This window comes from Coregonus clupeaformis, chromosome 5 (genome assembly GCF_020615455.1).
Source record: "Coregonus clupeaformis isolate EN_2021a chromosome 5, ASM2061545v1, whole genome shotgun sequence".
Lineage (NCBI taxonomy): Eukaryota > Metazoa > Chordata > Actinopteri > Salmoniformes > Salmonidae > Coregonus > Coregonus clupeaformis.
In genome coordinates, this window is record NC_059196.1 from 9,802,959 (window position 1) to 9,821,106 (window position 18,148).

Sequence of the window (18,148 nt, forward strand, 5' to 3'; positions counted from 1 at the left end):
TTTCCCGTGTGTATCAAGAATAGTCCACCACCCAAAGAACATCCAGCCAACTTGACACAACTGTGGGAAGCATTGGGGTCACATGGGCCAGCATCACTGTAGAACGCTTTCTAAACCTTGTAGAGTCCATGCCCCGATGAATTGAGGCTGCTCTGAGGGCAAAAGCAGGTGCAACTATTAGGAAGGTGTTCCTAAGGTTTTGTACACTCAGTGTATAGGATTTTGGAATGAAACTCTTTATTTACAGTGGGGAAAAAATGTATTTAGTCAGCCACCAATTGTGCAAGTTCTCCCACTTAAAAAGATGAGAGAGGCCTGTAATTTTCATCATAGGTACACGTCAACTATGACAGACAAAATGAGAAAAAAAAATCCAGAAAATCACATTGTAGGATTTTTAATGAATTTATTTGCAAATTATGGTGGAAAATAAGTATTTGGTCAATAACAAAAGTTTCTCAATACTTTGTTACATACCCTTTGTTGGCAATGACACAGGTCAAACGTTTTCTGTAAGTCTTCACAAGGTTTTCACACACTGTTGCTGGTATTTTGGCCCATTCCTCCATGCAGATCTCCTCTAGAGCAGTGATGTTTTGGGGCTGTCGCTGGGCAACATGGACTTTCAACTCCCTCCAAAGATTTTCTATGGGGCTGAGATCTGGAGACTGGCTAGGCCACTCCAGGACCTTGAAATGCTTCTTACGAAGCCACTCCTTCGTTGCCCGGGCCGTGTGTTTGGGATCATTGTCATGCTGAAAGACCCAGCCACGTTTCATCTTCAATGCCCTTGCTGATGGAAGGAGGTTTTCACTCAAAATCTCACGATATATGGCCCCATTCATTCTTTCCTTTACACGGATCAGTCGTCCTTGTCCCTTTGCAGAAAAACAGCCCCAAAGCATGATGTTTCCACCCCCATGCTTCACAGTAGGTATGGTGTTCTTTGGATGCAACTCAGCATTCTTTGTCCTCCAAACACGACGAGTTGAGTTTTTACCAAAAAGTTCTATTTTGGTTTCATCTGACCATATGACATTCTCCCAATCCTCTTCTGGATCATCCAAATGCACTCTAGCAAACTTCAGACGGGCCTGGACATGTACTGACTTAAGCAGGGGGACACGTCTGGCACTGCAGGATTTGAGTCCCTGGCGGCGTAGTGTGTTACTGATGGTAGGCTTTGTTACTTTGGTCCCAGCTCTCTGCAGGTCATTCACTAGGTCCCCCTGTGTGGTTCTGGGATTTTTGCTCACCGTTCTTGTGATCATTTTGACCCCACGGGGTGAGATCTTGCGTGGAGCCCCAGATCGAGGGAGATTATCAGTGGTCTTGTATGTCTTCCATTTCCTAATAATTGCTCCCACAGTTGATTTCTTCAAACCAAGCAGCTTATCTATTGCATATTCAGTCTTCCCAGCCTGGTGCAGGTCTACAATTTTGTTTCTGGTGTCCTTTGACAGCTCTTTGATCTTGGCCATAGTGGAGTTTGGAGTGTGACTGTTTGAGGTTGTAGACAGGTGTCTTTTATACTGATAACAAGTTCAAACAGGTGCCATTAATACAGGTAACGAGTGGAGGACAGAGGAGCCTCTTAAAGAAGAAGTTACAGGTCTGTGAGAGCCAGAAATCTTGCTTGTTTGTAGGTGACCAAATACTTATTTTCCACCATAATTTGCAAATAAATTCATTGAAAATCCTACAATGTGATTTTCTGGGGAAAAAAATCTCAATTTGTCTGTCATAGTTGACGTGCACCTATGATGAAAATTACAGGCCTCTCTCATCTTTTTAAGTGGGAGAACTTGCACAATTGGTGGCTGACTAAATACTTTTTTCCCCCACTGCATTATAAAGAGTTATACAATGAGTATATTACAATTAAATTGGGATATGATATATTATGATGAACTATCATTGTTACGATTTGAATCTTTTATCATTAGTTTGGATACGTTTATGGCTTTGTTTTGAATATTTCTTACTCTGCCATACATAGGCTCTATTTCAAGCCTGTGTTCTTTAAGATATGTATTTTATTTATTTCTGTTGTGATGACCTAATGGAGGCCATGGGAGAGGCCTCTGTGGAGCTATTTTCTCAGCTAGCTGCACTTTGCCAAGCACACCCCTGATCAGACTAGTGTGAACATAAAAGCCTTTGAGGTGAGGTACATGCGGGGGGCATCAATAATAATACCATGATTAAAGGTGGAAGAGATTTTCACGCTTCCTTTGAGACAAAAGCTTTTAGTCTTCATCGTTGCTTCCCCTTATCTGCTGTGTAGTCCTGTGGAGTCCTGTGGAGTCCTGTGTAGTCCTGTGTAGTCCTGTGTAGTCCTGTGTAGTCCTGTGTAGTCCTGTGTAGTCCTGTGGAGTCCTGTGTAGTCCTGTGTAGTCCTGTGGAGTCCTGTGTAGTCCTGTGTAGTCCTGTGTAGTCCTGTGTAGTCCTGTGGAGTCCTGTGTAGTCCTGTGGAGTCCTGTGTAGTCCTGTGTAGTCCTGTGGAGTCCTGTGTAGTCCTGTGTAGTCCTGTGTAGTCCTGTGTAGTCCTGTGCAGGGCAGGTGTGTTACCGTCTGGGGGATCAAGCTTTCTAAAACCATAATGAAGGCCATTCAACAGACCAGACATCTCCTTTCATGCTCAGTAGACTTCATTGCGCTCTGTTTTTCTTTCCCCCCCGATATCAGAAGACGATCTGTTTGTGGCGACGTTGCTCTGTTTTGATGGAAAAATAATTGAAACGCAGATAAAGGACCACAACTGCCTTCTCCTCCTCCTCCTCCTCCTCCTCCTCCTCCTCCTCCTCCTTCTCCTCCTCCTCCTCCTCTCTCCATCTGTGTTTACAGCAAATCCATTTTGTCTGGTTCGGTAAACGCTCCACTCACTCATAGAGCACTCCTAGGGAGGGATACAGGTCTGTCTCTGAGCAATGCTAATCATCACACACAATACATAAATATGGTTGACATTATTTGAAAAGACTTCAAGGCAATATTTCTTCATGTTGCAGGTGAAACTTTGATGTAGATTATCTAGAGTATCTTGGTTCAGTTTTTGTGTGTGAAAATGTATACTTTATTATAGGAATAATAGTGGTGTGACCTTAGGTAAGACAGGGGCCAACCGAGTGGTGGCTGGTGTGTGGATGACCTTCAGAAGTTTACCAGAGGTCAAACAGGGAGATCACAACACCTCTGGATGAAAAGGGGACGTAAACAAAGAGGCTGTTGACGTTTCCACTTCCTGTATGGCCTGGCAGAATCCTTACACTGTGTAGTGATAGGTTAGCAGATGAAGGGGCCCCTGTTTCCAAAACAATCTCATTGTTCAGACGAACCATTCAAGGCCAGTGAAATATAACACACATTCAGTTTAGGCAAAGTAACAATTCTAATGTCAACAGAATGTATCATATTAGATTGTTCTGTTATGAAGATAATGACAAAAGTGAAGGAAATACCTTTTGTATCCTAAATGTATTGCAACAACATCCATGAATACAGGCAGGGGTGGAAATGGGGGGGATGTGAAATAATTTGTAATATTTTGTAAAACTGAGCTTGTAAAAAAAACGGAACTTGTATTTTGTAAAACTGATTCCAAGGATTTTACATTGGCGCATCACCAGAGGGATTTTTTTGCTCAATTTCAACCCCTGAATATGAGCATTTATTCTGCTACTACAGAGTGAAGCAGCAGTGGACCATGCCTTGCCTCGTTGGCTTTCACATTATAGAATACAATGTGCAGTATTCTTGTGAGACAAAGACATTGATCTAAATACGGTAGAGCCGTATGGTCAATGGACAGTCTGATAGTAGTGAGGTGAAAGGCCAACCTAAGACACAGCTGTCAATAATGTGATTAGCTTGGGAATTTGTTCCTACATTTCTTTCAGCCCAGCACAGACTAGTCTAGCAGTGGTATGTAGGTTATAGTAGGTTAGGTTTCACAATCATTGGGTGGATGGACAATTCTCATCATTGTGTCAGAGCATGCACACATAAGGAAGGATGGAGTTTTATAGTTGACATGTAGAGGAGAAGAAATTGAAAAACAATCCAGCCTTTTCTGCCAATCACTCATTGTTTTACTATTAGGTCATGTGACATATGTTTACTGTATATTAGACCATTCCTGAAATACCTGGAAGACAAGAAGCTTATATTGAAACGATATGTCATAGCATAGTAATTTATTACATGGCAGTCATTTACTATATCGCAGCAACATTGGTCTTAACTGCATTCATCATGACTTCCATGTTGTGGGTTTTGGAACAATAGAAGTCTTACCGTCACTACCACTTTGTTATGCTAGATTGTGTCAGCCATATTCCTCCGAAGTTATTGATAGTAAGTGGGTTTACGCTGACATTATAGCTGTCATCAGCTCTTCCCTTGACCATTAATTTAAAATATATATGTAAATATGCAAATGATACAAGTAAATACTCAGTAGATTTGCTGTATATATGTGATAATGATGTACAGTATAAACAGAGAAGCTGCCGGTGTTATCTTTTTTTCACACAGTCATATCAGGATTCATCTTAAGAATGAGTGCTCTTTACTTGTAACAGGATACATCCTAGGCAGATGGTTTGGGAAGATTGGGAGCATTTCGTTTGGGAAATAAAATAGACTGGGACTGAGTAAGGAAAAGACAACACAAAAAAAGTGCCTGGATGCCTCTCCCCCGTAGAGTTCCCAGGGACTGCAAAGACCCTAGAAGACCCAAGAGAGTAAACTTTTAACTTGGCTGACAGAGAGGGACAGAAAGTCAGGACATTCTGGAATGTTGTGAGGGGACACAGAAAAACCCACCTAGGGTGTTCCAAACAAACACCCTGCTTTTATTCAGGCAAATATCAGGATCTTCACAACTTGAGATCTGCATATCTTACTTACTTTGAGTATTTTAGGTGACGTATTGGAAGTGTTTTCTTGATGGTTGTCTTTGTGTCCCTTTACATTAAACTTTAGACCCATGAGAATCTTAATCTATGTTTGTTGGGAATAAAGACACTTACATTTTGTCCTTGAATCCGGTTGCCCTGGCATTTCCCCTTTGACGCATTCTCTAGCCTAGCACCCTTAGCATATACCCCCAGTGCACCCTGGTCCCTGCATGAGTGTGATTGATGATTGGACAGAACTCCTGTTTGTTATCGCACTCGCTCTCTGTGGTGGAAAGAGACTCTATAGCTCATGCTCTAAGGAGAGCCTAGAGGAAGGAAAGAGGAAAAGATGTCATTCTTTCCAGGCCAGACCCAAGAGCAAGTTGTTTTGGGGTTGTCTGCTCAAATGAGAGAGGGCCATTGTCCAGTGCGCACAGGGGTGGGAGCACGGAGTGTGCACAGGGGGCTAAGGGGCTTGGGGGAAGAGTGGGAGAGATATTTGGAGTCTTGTTCCTGCTAAACTCCGTCACAATAACTTGGATTGTGACAAAGGGACACTTTAATAAGAGACACAAGCTTTTGCAAATCCCTGTCTCCATGGTAATCATATGTAATTAGAGGCTATTAACCATTATACATCCCACAAACAGGGTTTCAAGGCATGTCCAGTCCTACCCAACGCCATGAAGAGTGAGAGTGTGATTTAGGTTGTTCTTTATCCAAAGTCCATCCAGTTCTAACTGAGTTCTAACTCAGTTTATTACATCTGTGATGCCTATTTTTGGAATGTCAAAGGGGTATTTACAAGAAAATTTGCAAATCTCTGAACTCTTTAAAAGAAGCATAACATTGAGCATGGCTTTCTAACATTATAAATTAAATTGAGCTAACAAGTGAGGACCATGTCGACCAAGTAGAGCCATCCCCATGGTCCTGGGAACAAAAATATTCACAGACCAAGAATGTTGTCCTGGTGGACTTCTACATTCAACAGTCAGTTTTCTGTGTGTCTCTCTTTCTCTAATTCTCTCTTTCTCGCTCTCCCTCTGCATATGTATGGCTCTTTCTTACCCCTGTGGGCTGCTGTGGTATGCAGGGTCTTAGCCTGGGTTGTGACCTGTCTGCTCGCCAGTGATTTCTTCTGTTTGGAGTTTGTGTTTTCCCATAGAAGCTTCTGGTCTGCTGATTACCCTCTGCTCGCTGTCACACTCTCTCCCAGTCTGTGAATATTAATAGTACTCTCCTCCAGTTACACTGGCAGGCTGCTAAAGTCAACAGAGGATTAGATGGTCGCAATGCAAAGCTACTGTAGCGGGTGATTTGAACGGAGTCAGGCGCAGGAGGGTAAATCACAGAATAAATGGTTTATTCTGCAAACACAGTGGCACGCAGCAATGCGTAAAACACTACAGTGCGGTATAACGGCGCACTGGAGAAAACAAAGCACACAGGTGAATTTCCTGGCGAAACAAATATGTATAAAGCTCCACCAAGCTATTGTCACCTCCACAATAAACAATCACACACAAAGACATGGGGGGCAGAGGGAATACTTATACAGGTACTGATGCGGGGATATGAACCAGGTGTGTGTAAAAACAAGACAAAACAAATGGAATGATGAGATGAGGAGTGGCAGTGGCTAGAAGGGCGGTGTCGACGAGCGCCGAAGCCTGCCCGAACAAGGAGAAGAGGCAGCTTTGAAGGAAGTCGTGACAGCTACCCGAAAACTAACCACAAAGTCCTAAATGAAATGACTGGACAGATTACAAAAAATCCTGTCACACATCTCAGAGATGGTAAAAAGAGGAAAGTTAAATAAAGTATTTGGGGTCCTTTCCTTTCACATTATGTCATGAAACTATAGTGATTTGCCACATGACAAATATAAAAGCGACATATTACTTAGTTGACAATGTTAATGTCACGGCTGCCTCATCTCCTTGTTCTGGCAGGTTTCGACGTTCGTCGTCACCAGCCTTCTAGCCACTGCCACTCCTCTTTTCATCATTCCATTTGTTTTGTCTTGTTTTTACCCACACCTGGTTCATATCCCCGCATCAGTACCTGTATAAGTATTCCCTCTGCTCCCCCATGTCTTTGTGTGTTATTGTTCCATGTGGAGGTGTCGATAGCTCGTGTTGAGCATTATGTTACTTTTATCGCCGGGATATTCACCCGTGTGTTTTGTTTTCCCAGTACACATTTAAGTCGCACTGTATTTGGTTTACACATTGCTGCGGACTGCTGTATTGGCCTAATAAACCCTATTATTTGATTCCCACCTCCTGCGCCTGACTCCGTCCTACTCACCTTGTTACAGTTAAATTCTTATGAGTGAGTTATTGAAAAGAGTTCAAGCTTATTTGATTGCAGACATTGGACAGTAAAATATGAATAAATTACCATTAATTCTAGTTATCTTTTCCCTGCATGGAGAAACAAAGAGTTGACAAGATCATCACAACACCCAGTTGTTAAACAGCCATTTAACACAGACCAGGGGACTCCACCCATGACCAGATCACTTCCTTTGTTAAAAGGGGTGACCCTCTTTTTTTCAGCCCACACTACAATCAGGCCTGCCGATCATGTAGAAGGATGCAAGAGCGGGTCAGCCGGTCACATTCTCTATAGCATGGAAATGACCTGGCGGGTGAGAAAAAAAGAAAAAAAGAAAAAAAAAATCAATTGTTGAAAATGAGTCCTTGGCGGGTCCCCTTGCCTTGTAGGAAATGCGTCAAGGGGTTTGTTTATTTTACCCTGGGACCCATACTGCTGGCTTCTGTTGTTCTCCAATTTGGGACGCATTTCAATATTGTTTGTTTATTTTCCCAAGGGCCTCTGACGAGACTGTTTCCAGTTTGGCCCGGATGTGGGTACGCAGACCCACAAGCCACTACGGCCCCTCATGATGAGTTGTGTTTTTTTGTGGCCCCCACCTCCATCAAAGTTGGCCATCCCTGCCCTAGAGAATGAGGTTCTAGATTGTGGGACTGTCGTCACTGACAAATGTTCGATGTTGGGGGAAAAATGCTCCTGTCGGTCATCGGCTGTTTGTCTTTGTAGTAGAGGGGGGGTATTTTTGCTGATTGTATGGTGAATATAGGGACACGTACAGTTGACGTCGGAAGTTTACATACACCTTAGCCAAATACATTTAAACTCTGTTTTTCACAATTCCTGACATTTAATCCTAGTACAAATTCCCTGTCTTAGGTCAGTTAGGATCACCACTTTATTTTAAGAATGTGAAATGTCAGAATAATAGTAGAGAGAATGATTTATTTCAGCTTTTCATCACATTCCCAGTGGGTCAGAAGTTTACATACACTCAATTAGTATTTGCTAGCATTGCCTTTAAATTGTTTAACTTGGGTCAAACGTTTTGGGTAGCCTTCCACAAGCTTCCCACAATAAATTGGGTGAATTTTGGCCCATTCCTCCTGACAGAGCTGGTGTAACTGAGTCAGGTTTGTAGGCCTCCTTGCTCGCACACGCTTTTTCAGTTCTGCCCACACATTTTCTATAGGATTGAGGTCAGGGCTTTGTGATGGCCACTCCAATACCTTTACTTTGTTGTCCTTAAGCCAGTTTGCCACAACTTTGGAAGTATGCTTGGGGTCATTGTCCATTTGGAAGACCCATTTGCGACCAAGCTTTAACTTCCTGACTGATGTCTTGAGATGTTGCTTCAATATATCCACATAATTTTCCTTCCTCATGATGCCATCTATTTTGTGAAGTGCACCAATCACTCCTGCAGCAAAGCACCCCCACAGCATGATGCTGCGACCCCCGTGCTTCATGGTTGGGATGGTGTTCTTCGGCTTGCAAGCATCCACCTTTTTCCTCCAAACATAACAGTGGTCATTATGGCCAAACAGTTCTATTTTTGTTTCATCAGACCAGAGGACATTTCTCCAAAAAGTATGATCTTTGTCCCCATGTGCAGTTGCAAACCGTAGTCTGGCTTTTTTACGGCGGTTTTGGAGCAGTGGCTTCTTCCTTGCTGAGCGGCCTTTCAGGTTATGTCGATATAGGACTCATTTTACTGTGGATATAGATACTTTTGTACCTGTTTCCTCCAGCATCTTCACAAGGTCCTTTGCTGTTGTTCTGGGATTGATTTGCACTTTTCGCACCAACGTACGTTCATCTCTACAGAACTCGTCTCATTCCTGAGTGGTATGACGGCTGCATGGTCCCATGGTGTTTATACTTGCGTACTATTGTTTGTACAGATGAACATGGTACCTTCAGACGTTTGGAAATTGCTCCCAAGGATGAACCAGACTTGTGGAGGTCTACAATTTTTTTTCTGAGGTCTTGGCTGATTTCTTTTGATTTTCCCACGATGTCAAGCAAAGAGGCTTGACATCTGTTTAAAGGCACAGTCAACTTACTGTATGTAAACTTCTGACCCACTGGAATTGTGATACAGTGAATTATAAGTGAAATAATCTGTCTGTAAACAATTGTTGGAAAAATTACTTGTGTCATGCACAAAGTAGATGTCCTAACCGACTTGCCTAAACTATAGTTTGTTAACAAGAAATTTGTGGAGTGGTTGAAAAACGAGTTTTAATGACTCCAACCTAAGTGTATGTAAACTTCCGACTTCAACTGTACCTCCATACTACTGATAACCCTCTGACTAGGTTTTGTAAAAGTATCGAAAATAAAACATATTTTTCTTGGTTAAGATGAAAATCTAGAACCATACACTCCTCCTCATTGTGAATGCCCCTTTGGAGCTGAAGTAAGTAGCCCTGTGCCTTGGGGTTGTGATTGAGTGTCACACTTATCCCTAGTGGAATAAATCCCAGATGTGAGCTTGCTGGAGGGGTGTACCTACTGTGTAAAGTCTAAGCAATAATTAAAGAGATTAATTTGTAAGTATACTGAGGCCATCATAAAACTCCCAAGGCCCAATTTAGATTTTTTTTGTTCACCTCAATGATGGGAAGTTTATTACTTAGTTATTTGCGGATAACATTATCAAAGGCATGCAAAATTGCATGACATGTAGGCCTAATCGTCATCTCAAATAGTTTGGTGGTCGCATAGTAATCTCGGCAACCCAGAACCAAGTCTCGCCAGGTAGCCTAATAGGTGCACGTGAAATTATGAGTCGTCCAAAAACACATGAGGCAAAGAACAGCGCACCGGTAGAATTGTTCCTCATAAGCCTGATATCCCACAGCCCCTCAACAGACGTAACAATTGAATGTTACGGATGGTACTGCAAATGAAGCTTTGGTCCAGCAGTAAAACAAACATGGGAAGCTGAGTCCTGCACCAAGACAAAATGTTACCATAAAAGGCATAGACTAAAAAGAAACACACCGGACTCTTAATAGGCTAAACAAGTAACTGAACTCCTGCAACTAGTCATCCTGCATACTGTGACAATAAATGCTTAAACAAATGGTGTCTTTATTGGTTCCAACGATTCAATCTGTTTCCCATGATCATATCACAGTTCATTTTTGGCATCTGCTCTCCTTCCACACTTCCATACCCTCAGCTGGAGAGGATGATCATCAGGCAAGGAAGGACACTTGGTTGAAGTTATTGTTCTGAAAAAAACAGAGCTTTTATTGTCATCCTATACAGTGGCGATTTTAGCATGTAAATCTTGGTAGGGCAAATAAAAAAGAAAGTGGGATGCATGCCAGCAAAGCCACTACACTACACAACACAACACTAAACAATACATTAATTGCACTATTGTGGCAAACGGTGCCACAAACTGTTAGGGCCTAGATAAAGCTGTCCCAACAGCAGAGTCCCAACACCTTACCACTACTACACCTGGCTATCAGCAAATTATTGTCTGGCAGCGAATCAGTTCATTCAGCCTCATTTACTGCCTTTTAAAAAAACATAGCTGATATGGCTGACTTGCTTTAACAAAATGTGGTTTCTAATGACAATTGAGATGTACAAACTATGGCATAAGGGGACGACAATCAGATAAGAGGCAATCCCTAATTTCGATTAAGACATTAATGAGTGAGCTAGGACGGACGTAGTCAATATAACTATTTGTTTAGCACTTTTGAAATGTACAGCGACAGAATTCAGAACATGGGCCGTTCTTACAGTGTTCTCCTTGTACAACAAGTCAGAACCGTAGGATAAATAAAGGGGGCATATAAGCAGACACTGAAAGTTCTTACAATATTCGATGATTACATTTCTCTAAAACAGGTTATAGGCTACATGTGCACCACAAAGTCAGAACAGTAGGCGAAATTAAGAGGGTTAAATATACCTAATTATTAGGGTGAGGCACAAGGGCTACTAACATTTTACTACACAACATACACTTAGTATTACTTCCTTAGCTACAGTATACATATCTCCCTGGCATATTGCATCATTTATGCAGCAGCATACAATACATTTTTGGACTCACCTTGTTGTGCTGTGCTCACTTGAACAGGAAGGTGGCGTGGCGGTCCTTCGTGGGAAAATTTTGTCTTCAAAGAAAGAGAAAGAGGCCGGATTTACAATGCCGAGTTGGATGACCATTCAAAACGTATTTTCCTAGTCGGAGCTCGTTTATTCCCGACTTCCCAGTTGTCTTGAACTCACTGAAGTCAAGTTTTCACAGTTCCGAGTTAACAGTTGTTTTGTGCGCGGCACAAATCATGCTTCATTGACAGCATGGCCAATGTTGAATGTTTATCATTTTAAACTTGGAAAAGAGCCCCCTAATCCCAGATCTGGGACCACACAGCCACTCCACTGAATAGCAGGCTAGTGATTGCTTTGCAATGCTTGCAGTTAGCCACTGTCACCGATTCCTTCCAAACCACTCATTGTTGAATTTGCGATTTCCAACTTGATGTGTAATGTTTACGTCCAATGGCCGTTGAGCACCGATACGTTTTATCTGTAATTTCTCTTCATTATTTCTCTTCATATGACAATGATTTAAAAGGATTTGCCAGTAGATTGTCGACTTGATTTATGATGATGACTGCTAGCTAAGATTTTGAACGTATGATGTTGACATGATTAGTCCAATCAAAGCTACTGTACATTAACGTGATTTGACGTCATTTTATCTGTGGCCAATGACCTTGAGCCTTCTTGGATGGGCACTTCTAATGTAACTCTATGGCAGCACCCAAGGGGCTTGAATTTTCTAGCTCTACCCTTAGACTTGGTGGTGACGTAGTGTCCCCATGAGTGACAGAACACTGAGCCAATCACGGCGCAGCGCTCCGTATTTTCTACTGGCTTGCCCCACCACCACATAAAGCACTGAGCTAGGCTGAAACACCTGCATTTTGGAGCTGCCTTACTCAAGAAAACAAAAAAGAGACCATGTTTGTATGCGGCTTTATTAACACAATGATATATTTATAGTTTGTACATTGTTTGCAAACTGATATGTGACAAGTATTAATGCCCCACCTTCACTGAATGACAGGTCGCCACTGATCCTATATCAGGTGAGGTAATGGGAAGCTTAACACACAGTGGGAAGGGAATAGTCACCCTTATAGCAAGCATGAAACGAGGATGGTTGTAGTGTATGATTAAAGCCCTGTAAAAAAAACAAAAAAACACTAAGCTACAGAAAAGTTGCATAGTCAAAGACATAGCCCTCTAAATGTACTTTCATTTAATGAATGATGAAAATTAAACTGTAAATTAAAAGAAATGTATTGAATGTAGTTTCATCAAATATTTTTTCCAGCTGCATTGACTTCAATTCAGGAAATGAATTGTGATAATGTCGCATTCAACGTACGTACTGCTTTTGACGCTCATGATGCGGACAGGCGCAAAAAGCTCGTGGACGTATTGGAGGAGAAGATCATGTGACCAAACCGAAACCATTATGGCGGCCACCATGTAAATATGTAAATAACACACTTTTCGTCGTCAATTTCCTTTATCTTGCATTGGATTATGGTGGACTTTGAAGAAGGATATACGTTATTGATGACGGGTCATGCGGATATGGAATATTTTGTGAGCGCAAAACGGAAATTTATTTAGCTAGAAAAGTTCATGCTAGCCAGTCGACTAACTGAAGATCTAGCTAGTTACTGGTACTATAGCTAGCCAGCTCGAGTTTGAAAGGAAACATCCGCTGATTACAGTGCGTGCATATGTTCGCCCTTTAGCCAAATCAAACGCGGTTGCACCGCTGTTTATTTCAAATTGCAAGTGGAATGTGCCCGACCAACGTGGTTGGCAAGTAGCTATGCTAGCTAGCTAGTAGAGCTAGCATTGTTATGCTAGATAGCTAACTAGTTTAGCTAACTAACTGGCTGAGTGAAACGAACGAGAGGACAACGCATCCGAGGTAGCTAACTTTATCTAGCTAGCTAGCTATGTAACCTTTGCTGGCCAGACAAAAAAAAAGTGATTTTATCAAGACAGTGAAGCAAGTCGAGTAAGACCTTTATCATGGGTCTGGTGAACCTTGTCTTTTGCACCATTGGGAAATGTTTCAATTTCATATCCTTCCTCCTGGACCTAAATTTCTTAATAGTCCATTCAGTGATATGGCTCCTGACGGCATGTATCACCTTTGTGAATAACCTACCCATGTTACTGACCCACTCAATGGTGAAGTGCTGGAACTTCACTGTGTTCTGCATGGTCGCCATGATGGACAGTGTATCACTTTTGGCCAAGGGCACAGTCAACATGTTAGGGCGCTGGCTGCACCTCGTGGGAGGTGTTCTGGAGAGTTTCAAAATGGTGGGCTACTTGTCCTCACATGTTCTCCTGCGTGTCAGGGATCTGTTCCACCGTGGGCTGCTGTGTGGCCACTGCTTGCTGCAGCAGGTGTGGGAGGGCTGTGGCATTGCAGTCAGCCTGGTGTTCTACCTGGTCAACACGGTGGTCAACCTGCTGCTCATCGGGACACAGAACGTCTACTCTGTTGTAGTCAGCATGTGGGAGGCAGTCTCCTGCCCCCTGCAGAAGGCTGTGGAGCTCACCCTCACACTCTTCACCTTCCTGTACAGCAGCCTGGTCGGCACCTCAGTCGTTCTCTGGACTCCCATCAGGCTGGCCCTGGAGTTCCTGGGCTCGCTCGGACACATCTTCGGCAGCGTCTTCCTCCTGAACATCTATGGCCTCATTCTCACGGCGACCATTTTTGTCACTGCCACGATCTACATGAACCCTGAGCTGACCCGTCTTGGAGCCCGACGCGCCGTCGGTTATGTCAACTCTGTCCCCACCCTGCATCTCCTACAGAGAGCGCTCAATCGCCTCTACATGCTGGAGAGGGGCGTGTGGCAGAGGCTTCAGCAGCAGGGCAGCCGCCTACATCAAACGATAACACCAGTCTACAGGAACATCAGAGTGAGGGGTGACGGCCACGCCAGGCAACCTGAGCCCAGTAACAGAGAGCAGGGGGCTCTTACGGACGGTAGGGCAGGAGACGCAGCACCACACCCTGAACACGCCGCTCGGCAACGCCAGCTAATAGACGACCTGTGGGACCTAGCGTTCCCCAGCTCCAGCAGCACAAACAGGCCTTTACAGAAACTATCCTCGGGGGAGGGGGGCTCCAGCTCCAAGGGTCCCCCGACCGACAGCCTACTGACTCTGCTCAAGGAGCAGGAGGAGAGGAAGAAGTGCGTCATCTGCCAGGACAGCACCAAGACAGTGGTGCTGCTGCCCTGCCGCCACCTGTGTCTGTGTCGGGACTGTACCAACATACTGCTGCGCCAGCCCATCTACCAGCAGAACTGTCCGCTCTGCCGCCATATGATCCTTAATACCATGGATGTGTATCTCTGAGGGGACCTAACGGGGGAGGGGCGTGTTGCCCAGAGCGCTGCATTGTTAACATGTTGAATCTCAGGTTTAGGATGTGCAGAGACTATAGGCTACATCTACACCTGCAGTATTATTATTATATTACAGTACATTGCAGCTCAGACACACAGCTATCCAAGTCCAGTGCACTGTGCTGAAATTGCTTGTCGCCCATGGCTGATGTCTACAATGATGCCTGGGTTTTGTTCAGACAACCATGACAGTGCTTGCCTACATTCATATTACTGAACATATTACTAATTATTATTAACACTTCATGTGCTAAACACTTCATGTCATTCCAAACTGTATGTGGTGTGTGAACCTAATAAGGAATGTTTGCTGTGTAGCAGTTCATTTCCTTTATTCAGTATAGGTTCAGTTTGAAAGCATTCCATTGGAAGTTTAAAACACAGGAGACATTTTGTAGCTTATGCATAGGTTTAAATGGTGATAACCTCTCAAATGCCATTTGTCAATAGCAAATATTGTTCCAAGCAGTTCACATCCAGAGACCCATTAAAAGGGTGAAATTGTTTTGTATTGTGGGAAAGGGGGTTAATTTCATAAGCTATGGTTGTCTGAAAATGTCAGTGTCAGAGAAATTATTTACCAGATCTATCTCTCTTGTGTCATATTATAAACTTTTGTTTTATTGTAGTGATTATTCCATCACTTGGAGCACTATAGCCAATTCTTTCCACTATGCTTACATATGAACACTACCTAATTTATGCTCCACACAAGGTTTATTCACCTTTATAGTTATTGTAATGTTTTTATCTTGTGATCAAACATTGACTTGTTGTTCAAAATGACCACCATTAGTCAGTAATGGCTTCATAATTCCTTGTTTCTATTTTGTCTTTTTGCTCAAAATAAGTTTTCATCAAAGCTCTGTGAAATGCCATGTTGGAGATTTACAGCACAAACTGCAATGGTTATTGAATTAGATTGCAAGTGTTGGCGAAAGGCCGGTTAAGTGACAATAAAAGCAAAAGGCTGGTGAGTCATATTTGATATGCCTATTTTTGGGCCAAGGTTTCATAAATAAGCGTTGTTGGATAGGCTCGGCCCGTAAGATATTTTTGGGTCGAACACGATGGAGTGGCTTCAATATTTTGACAGAGGAGCTAGAACGTGAAGCACAGTGTCACTGATGTCCTATTGTCTTAGTCTCATTGATATTGTGTAGCCTATAATCATTTCCCACTGTCTTTGTTCCATTCAGAAGTCTTAACATTTGTCTGTTATTTCAACAGATGCTGTAATCACTCATTCAATAATTTGCCCTTTATCCCTTTTATCTAGTGCCAAACCAACATTTTCCAAAAGGCCTACCATTTCCTTAACACCCCATGTAAAGAGTAAATCCTAGGTTATATTCTGAGTTTACCTCTTTTGCTCTCAGGTTTCCCCAAAGCCCTTTAATCATTGTGTGACATTCCTGTCTACAGATACAGTAGACTCTTATCACAGACCACACGTAGCCATTCACATGGCTTATTTTGTCTAGGAAGACTGACCTGTGTATCCGGGGGACATGGCACAAAGTGATGGACATTGCAATAAACCGTGAGTGGGGTAGCAGGTAGCCAAGCAGTTAAGAGTGTTGGGCCAGTAACTGAAAGTTTGCTGGTTTGAATCCCAAAGCTGACTACTCTGTCTGTGCCCTTGAGCAAGGCACTTAACCCTAATTGCGCCTGTAAGTCTCTCTGGATAAGTGCGTCTGTTAAATGTACACATTTATTTTGTTTTATAAAGGTTTATGAATATGGCCATACTCACGAATGATAATGACAAATGTCTGTGAGACAATAAACGAACAATCTTTTGGTACTGTTTTTCTGTCTTTTTCTGTTGTGAAAAAAATGTATTTGATTTATTTTCACTATTTACTTCGCATCACTGTTCAGAGCAGTCTATAGACTGGGTTTTTGTTACAGATTGGGTTTACCAGCTTGTGTGAACAAACCTAGGCCCACCAGAAAGAGAACAGCACCACAGCCAGTTCTGTTTCACAGGATGCTTTCCTTATCATGCTAGATCATATCAGCACTAGATGTGTCAGCATCTTTGAGATAATCAAGGCTATTATTTCCTTGTTGATAAACCAATGTTTCATGTACAGTGGGGGAAAAAAGTATTTAGTCAGCCACCAATTGTGCAAGTTCTCCCACTTAAAAAGATGAGAGAGGCCTGTAATTTTCATCATAGGTACACGTCAACTATGACAGACAAAATGAGGAAAAAAAATCCAGAAAATCACATTGTAGGATTTTTAATGAATTTATTTGAAAATTATGGTGGAAAATAAGTATTTGGTCAATAACAAAAGTTTCTCAATACTTTGTTATATACCCTTTGTTGGCAATGAGACAGGTCAAACGTTTTCTGTAAGTCTTCACAAGGTTTTCACACACTGTTGCTGGCATTTTGGCCCATTCCTCCATGCAGATCTCCTCTAGAGCAGTGATGTGTGGGGCTGTCGCTGGGCAACACGGACTTTCAACTCCCTCCAAAGATTTTCTATGGGGTTGAGATCTGGAGACTGGCTAGGCCACTCCAGGACCTTGAAATGCTTCTTACGAAGCCACTCCTTCGTTGCCCGGGCGGTGTGTTTGGGATCATTGTCATGCTGAAAGACCCAGCCACGTTTCATCTTCAATGCCCTTGCTGATGGAAGGAGGTTTTCACTCAAAATCTCACGATACATGGCCCCATTCATTCTTTCCTTTACACGGATCAGTCGTCCCTGGTCCCTTTGCAGAAAAACAGCCCCAAAGCATGATGTTTCCACCCCCCATGCTTCACAGTAGGTATGGTGTTCTTTGGATGCAACTCAGCATTCTTTGTCCTCCAAACACGACGAGTTGAGTTTTTACCAAAAAGTTCTATTTTGGTTTCATCTGACCATATGACATTCTCCCAATCCTCTTCTGGATCATCCAAATGCACTCTAGCAAACTTCAGATGGGCCTGGACATGTACTGGCTTAAGCAGGGGGACACGTCTCGCACTGCAGGATTTGAGTCCCTGGCGGCGTAGTGTGTTACTGATGGTAGGCTTTGTTACTTTGGTCCCAGCTCTCTGCAGGTCATTCACTAGGTCCCCCCGTGTGGTTCTGGGATTTTTGCTCACCGTTCTTGTGATCATTTTGACCCCACGGGGTGAGATCTTGCGTGGAGCCCCAGATCGAGGGAGATTATTAGTGGTCTTGTAAGTCTTCCATTTCCTAATAATTGCTCCCACAGTTGATTTCTTCAAACCAAGCTGCTTACCTATTGCAGATGCAGTATTCCCAGCCTGGTGCAGGTCTACAATTTTGTTTCTGGTGTCCTTTGACAGCTCTTTGGTCTTGGCCATAGTGGAGTTTGGAGTGTGACTGTTTGAGGTTGTGGACAGATGTCTTTTATACTGATAACAAGTTCAAAGAGATGCCA

At 42.9% G+C, this 18,148-nt stretch overlaps 1 protein-coding gene across 1 annotated transcript; it reads left to right on the top strand.

Moving 5' to 3' along the window:
• The first annotated feature begins 12,739 nt into the window (after positions 1 to 12,739).
• rnf26 (ring finger protein 26) lies at positions 12,740 to 16,549 on the top strand. Its single transcript, XM_041873694.2, has one exon. It carries the CDS (start codon positions 13,338 to 13,340, stop codon positions 14,685 to 14,687), a length of 1,350 nt encoding a protein of 449 aa, XP_041729628.1. The 5' UTR covers positions 12,740 to 13,337; the 3' UTR covers positions 14,688 to 16,549.
• The last annotated feature ends 1,599 nt before the right edge of the window (positions 16,550 to 18,148 follow it).

Excerpts from the sequence above, each read along its gene's own strand:
- rnf26 (XM_041873694.2), top strand. The coding sequence starts at position 13,338 with ATGGGTCTGGTGAACCTTGTCTTTTGCACCATTGGGAAATGTTTCAAT.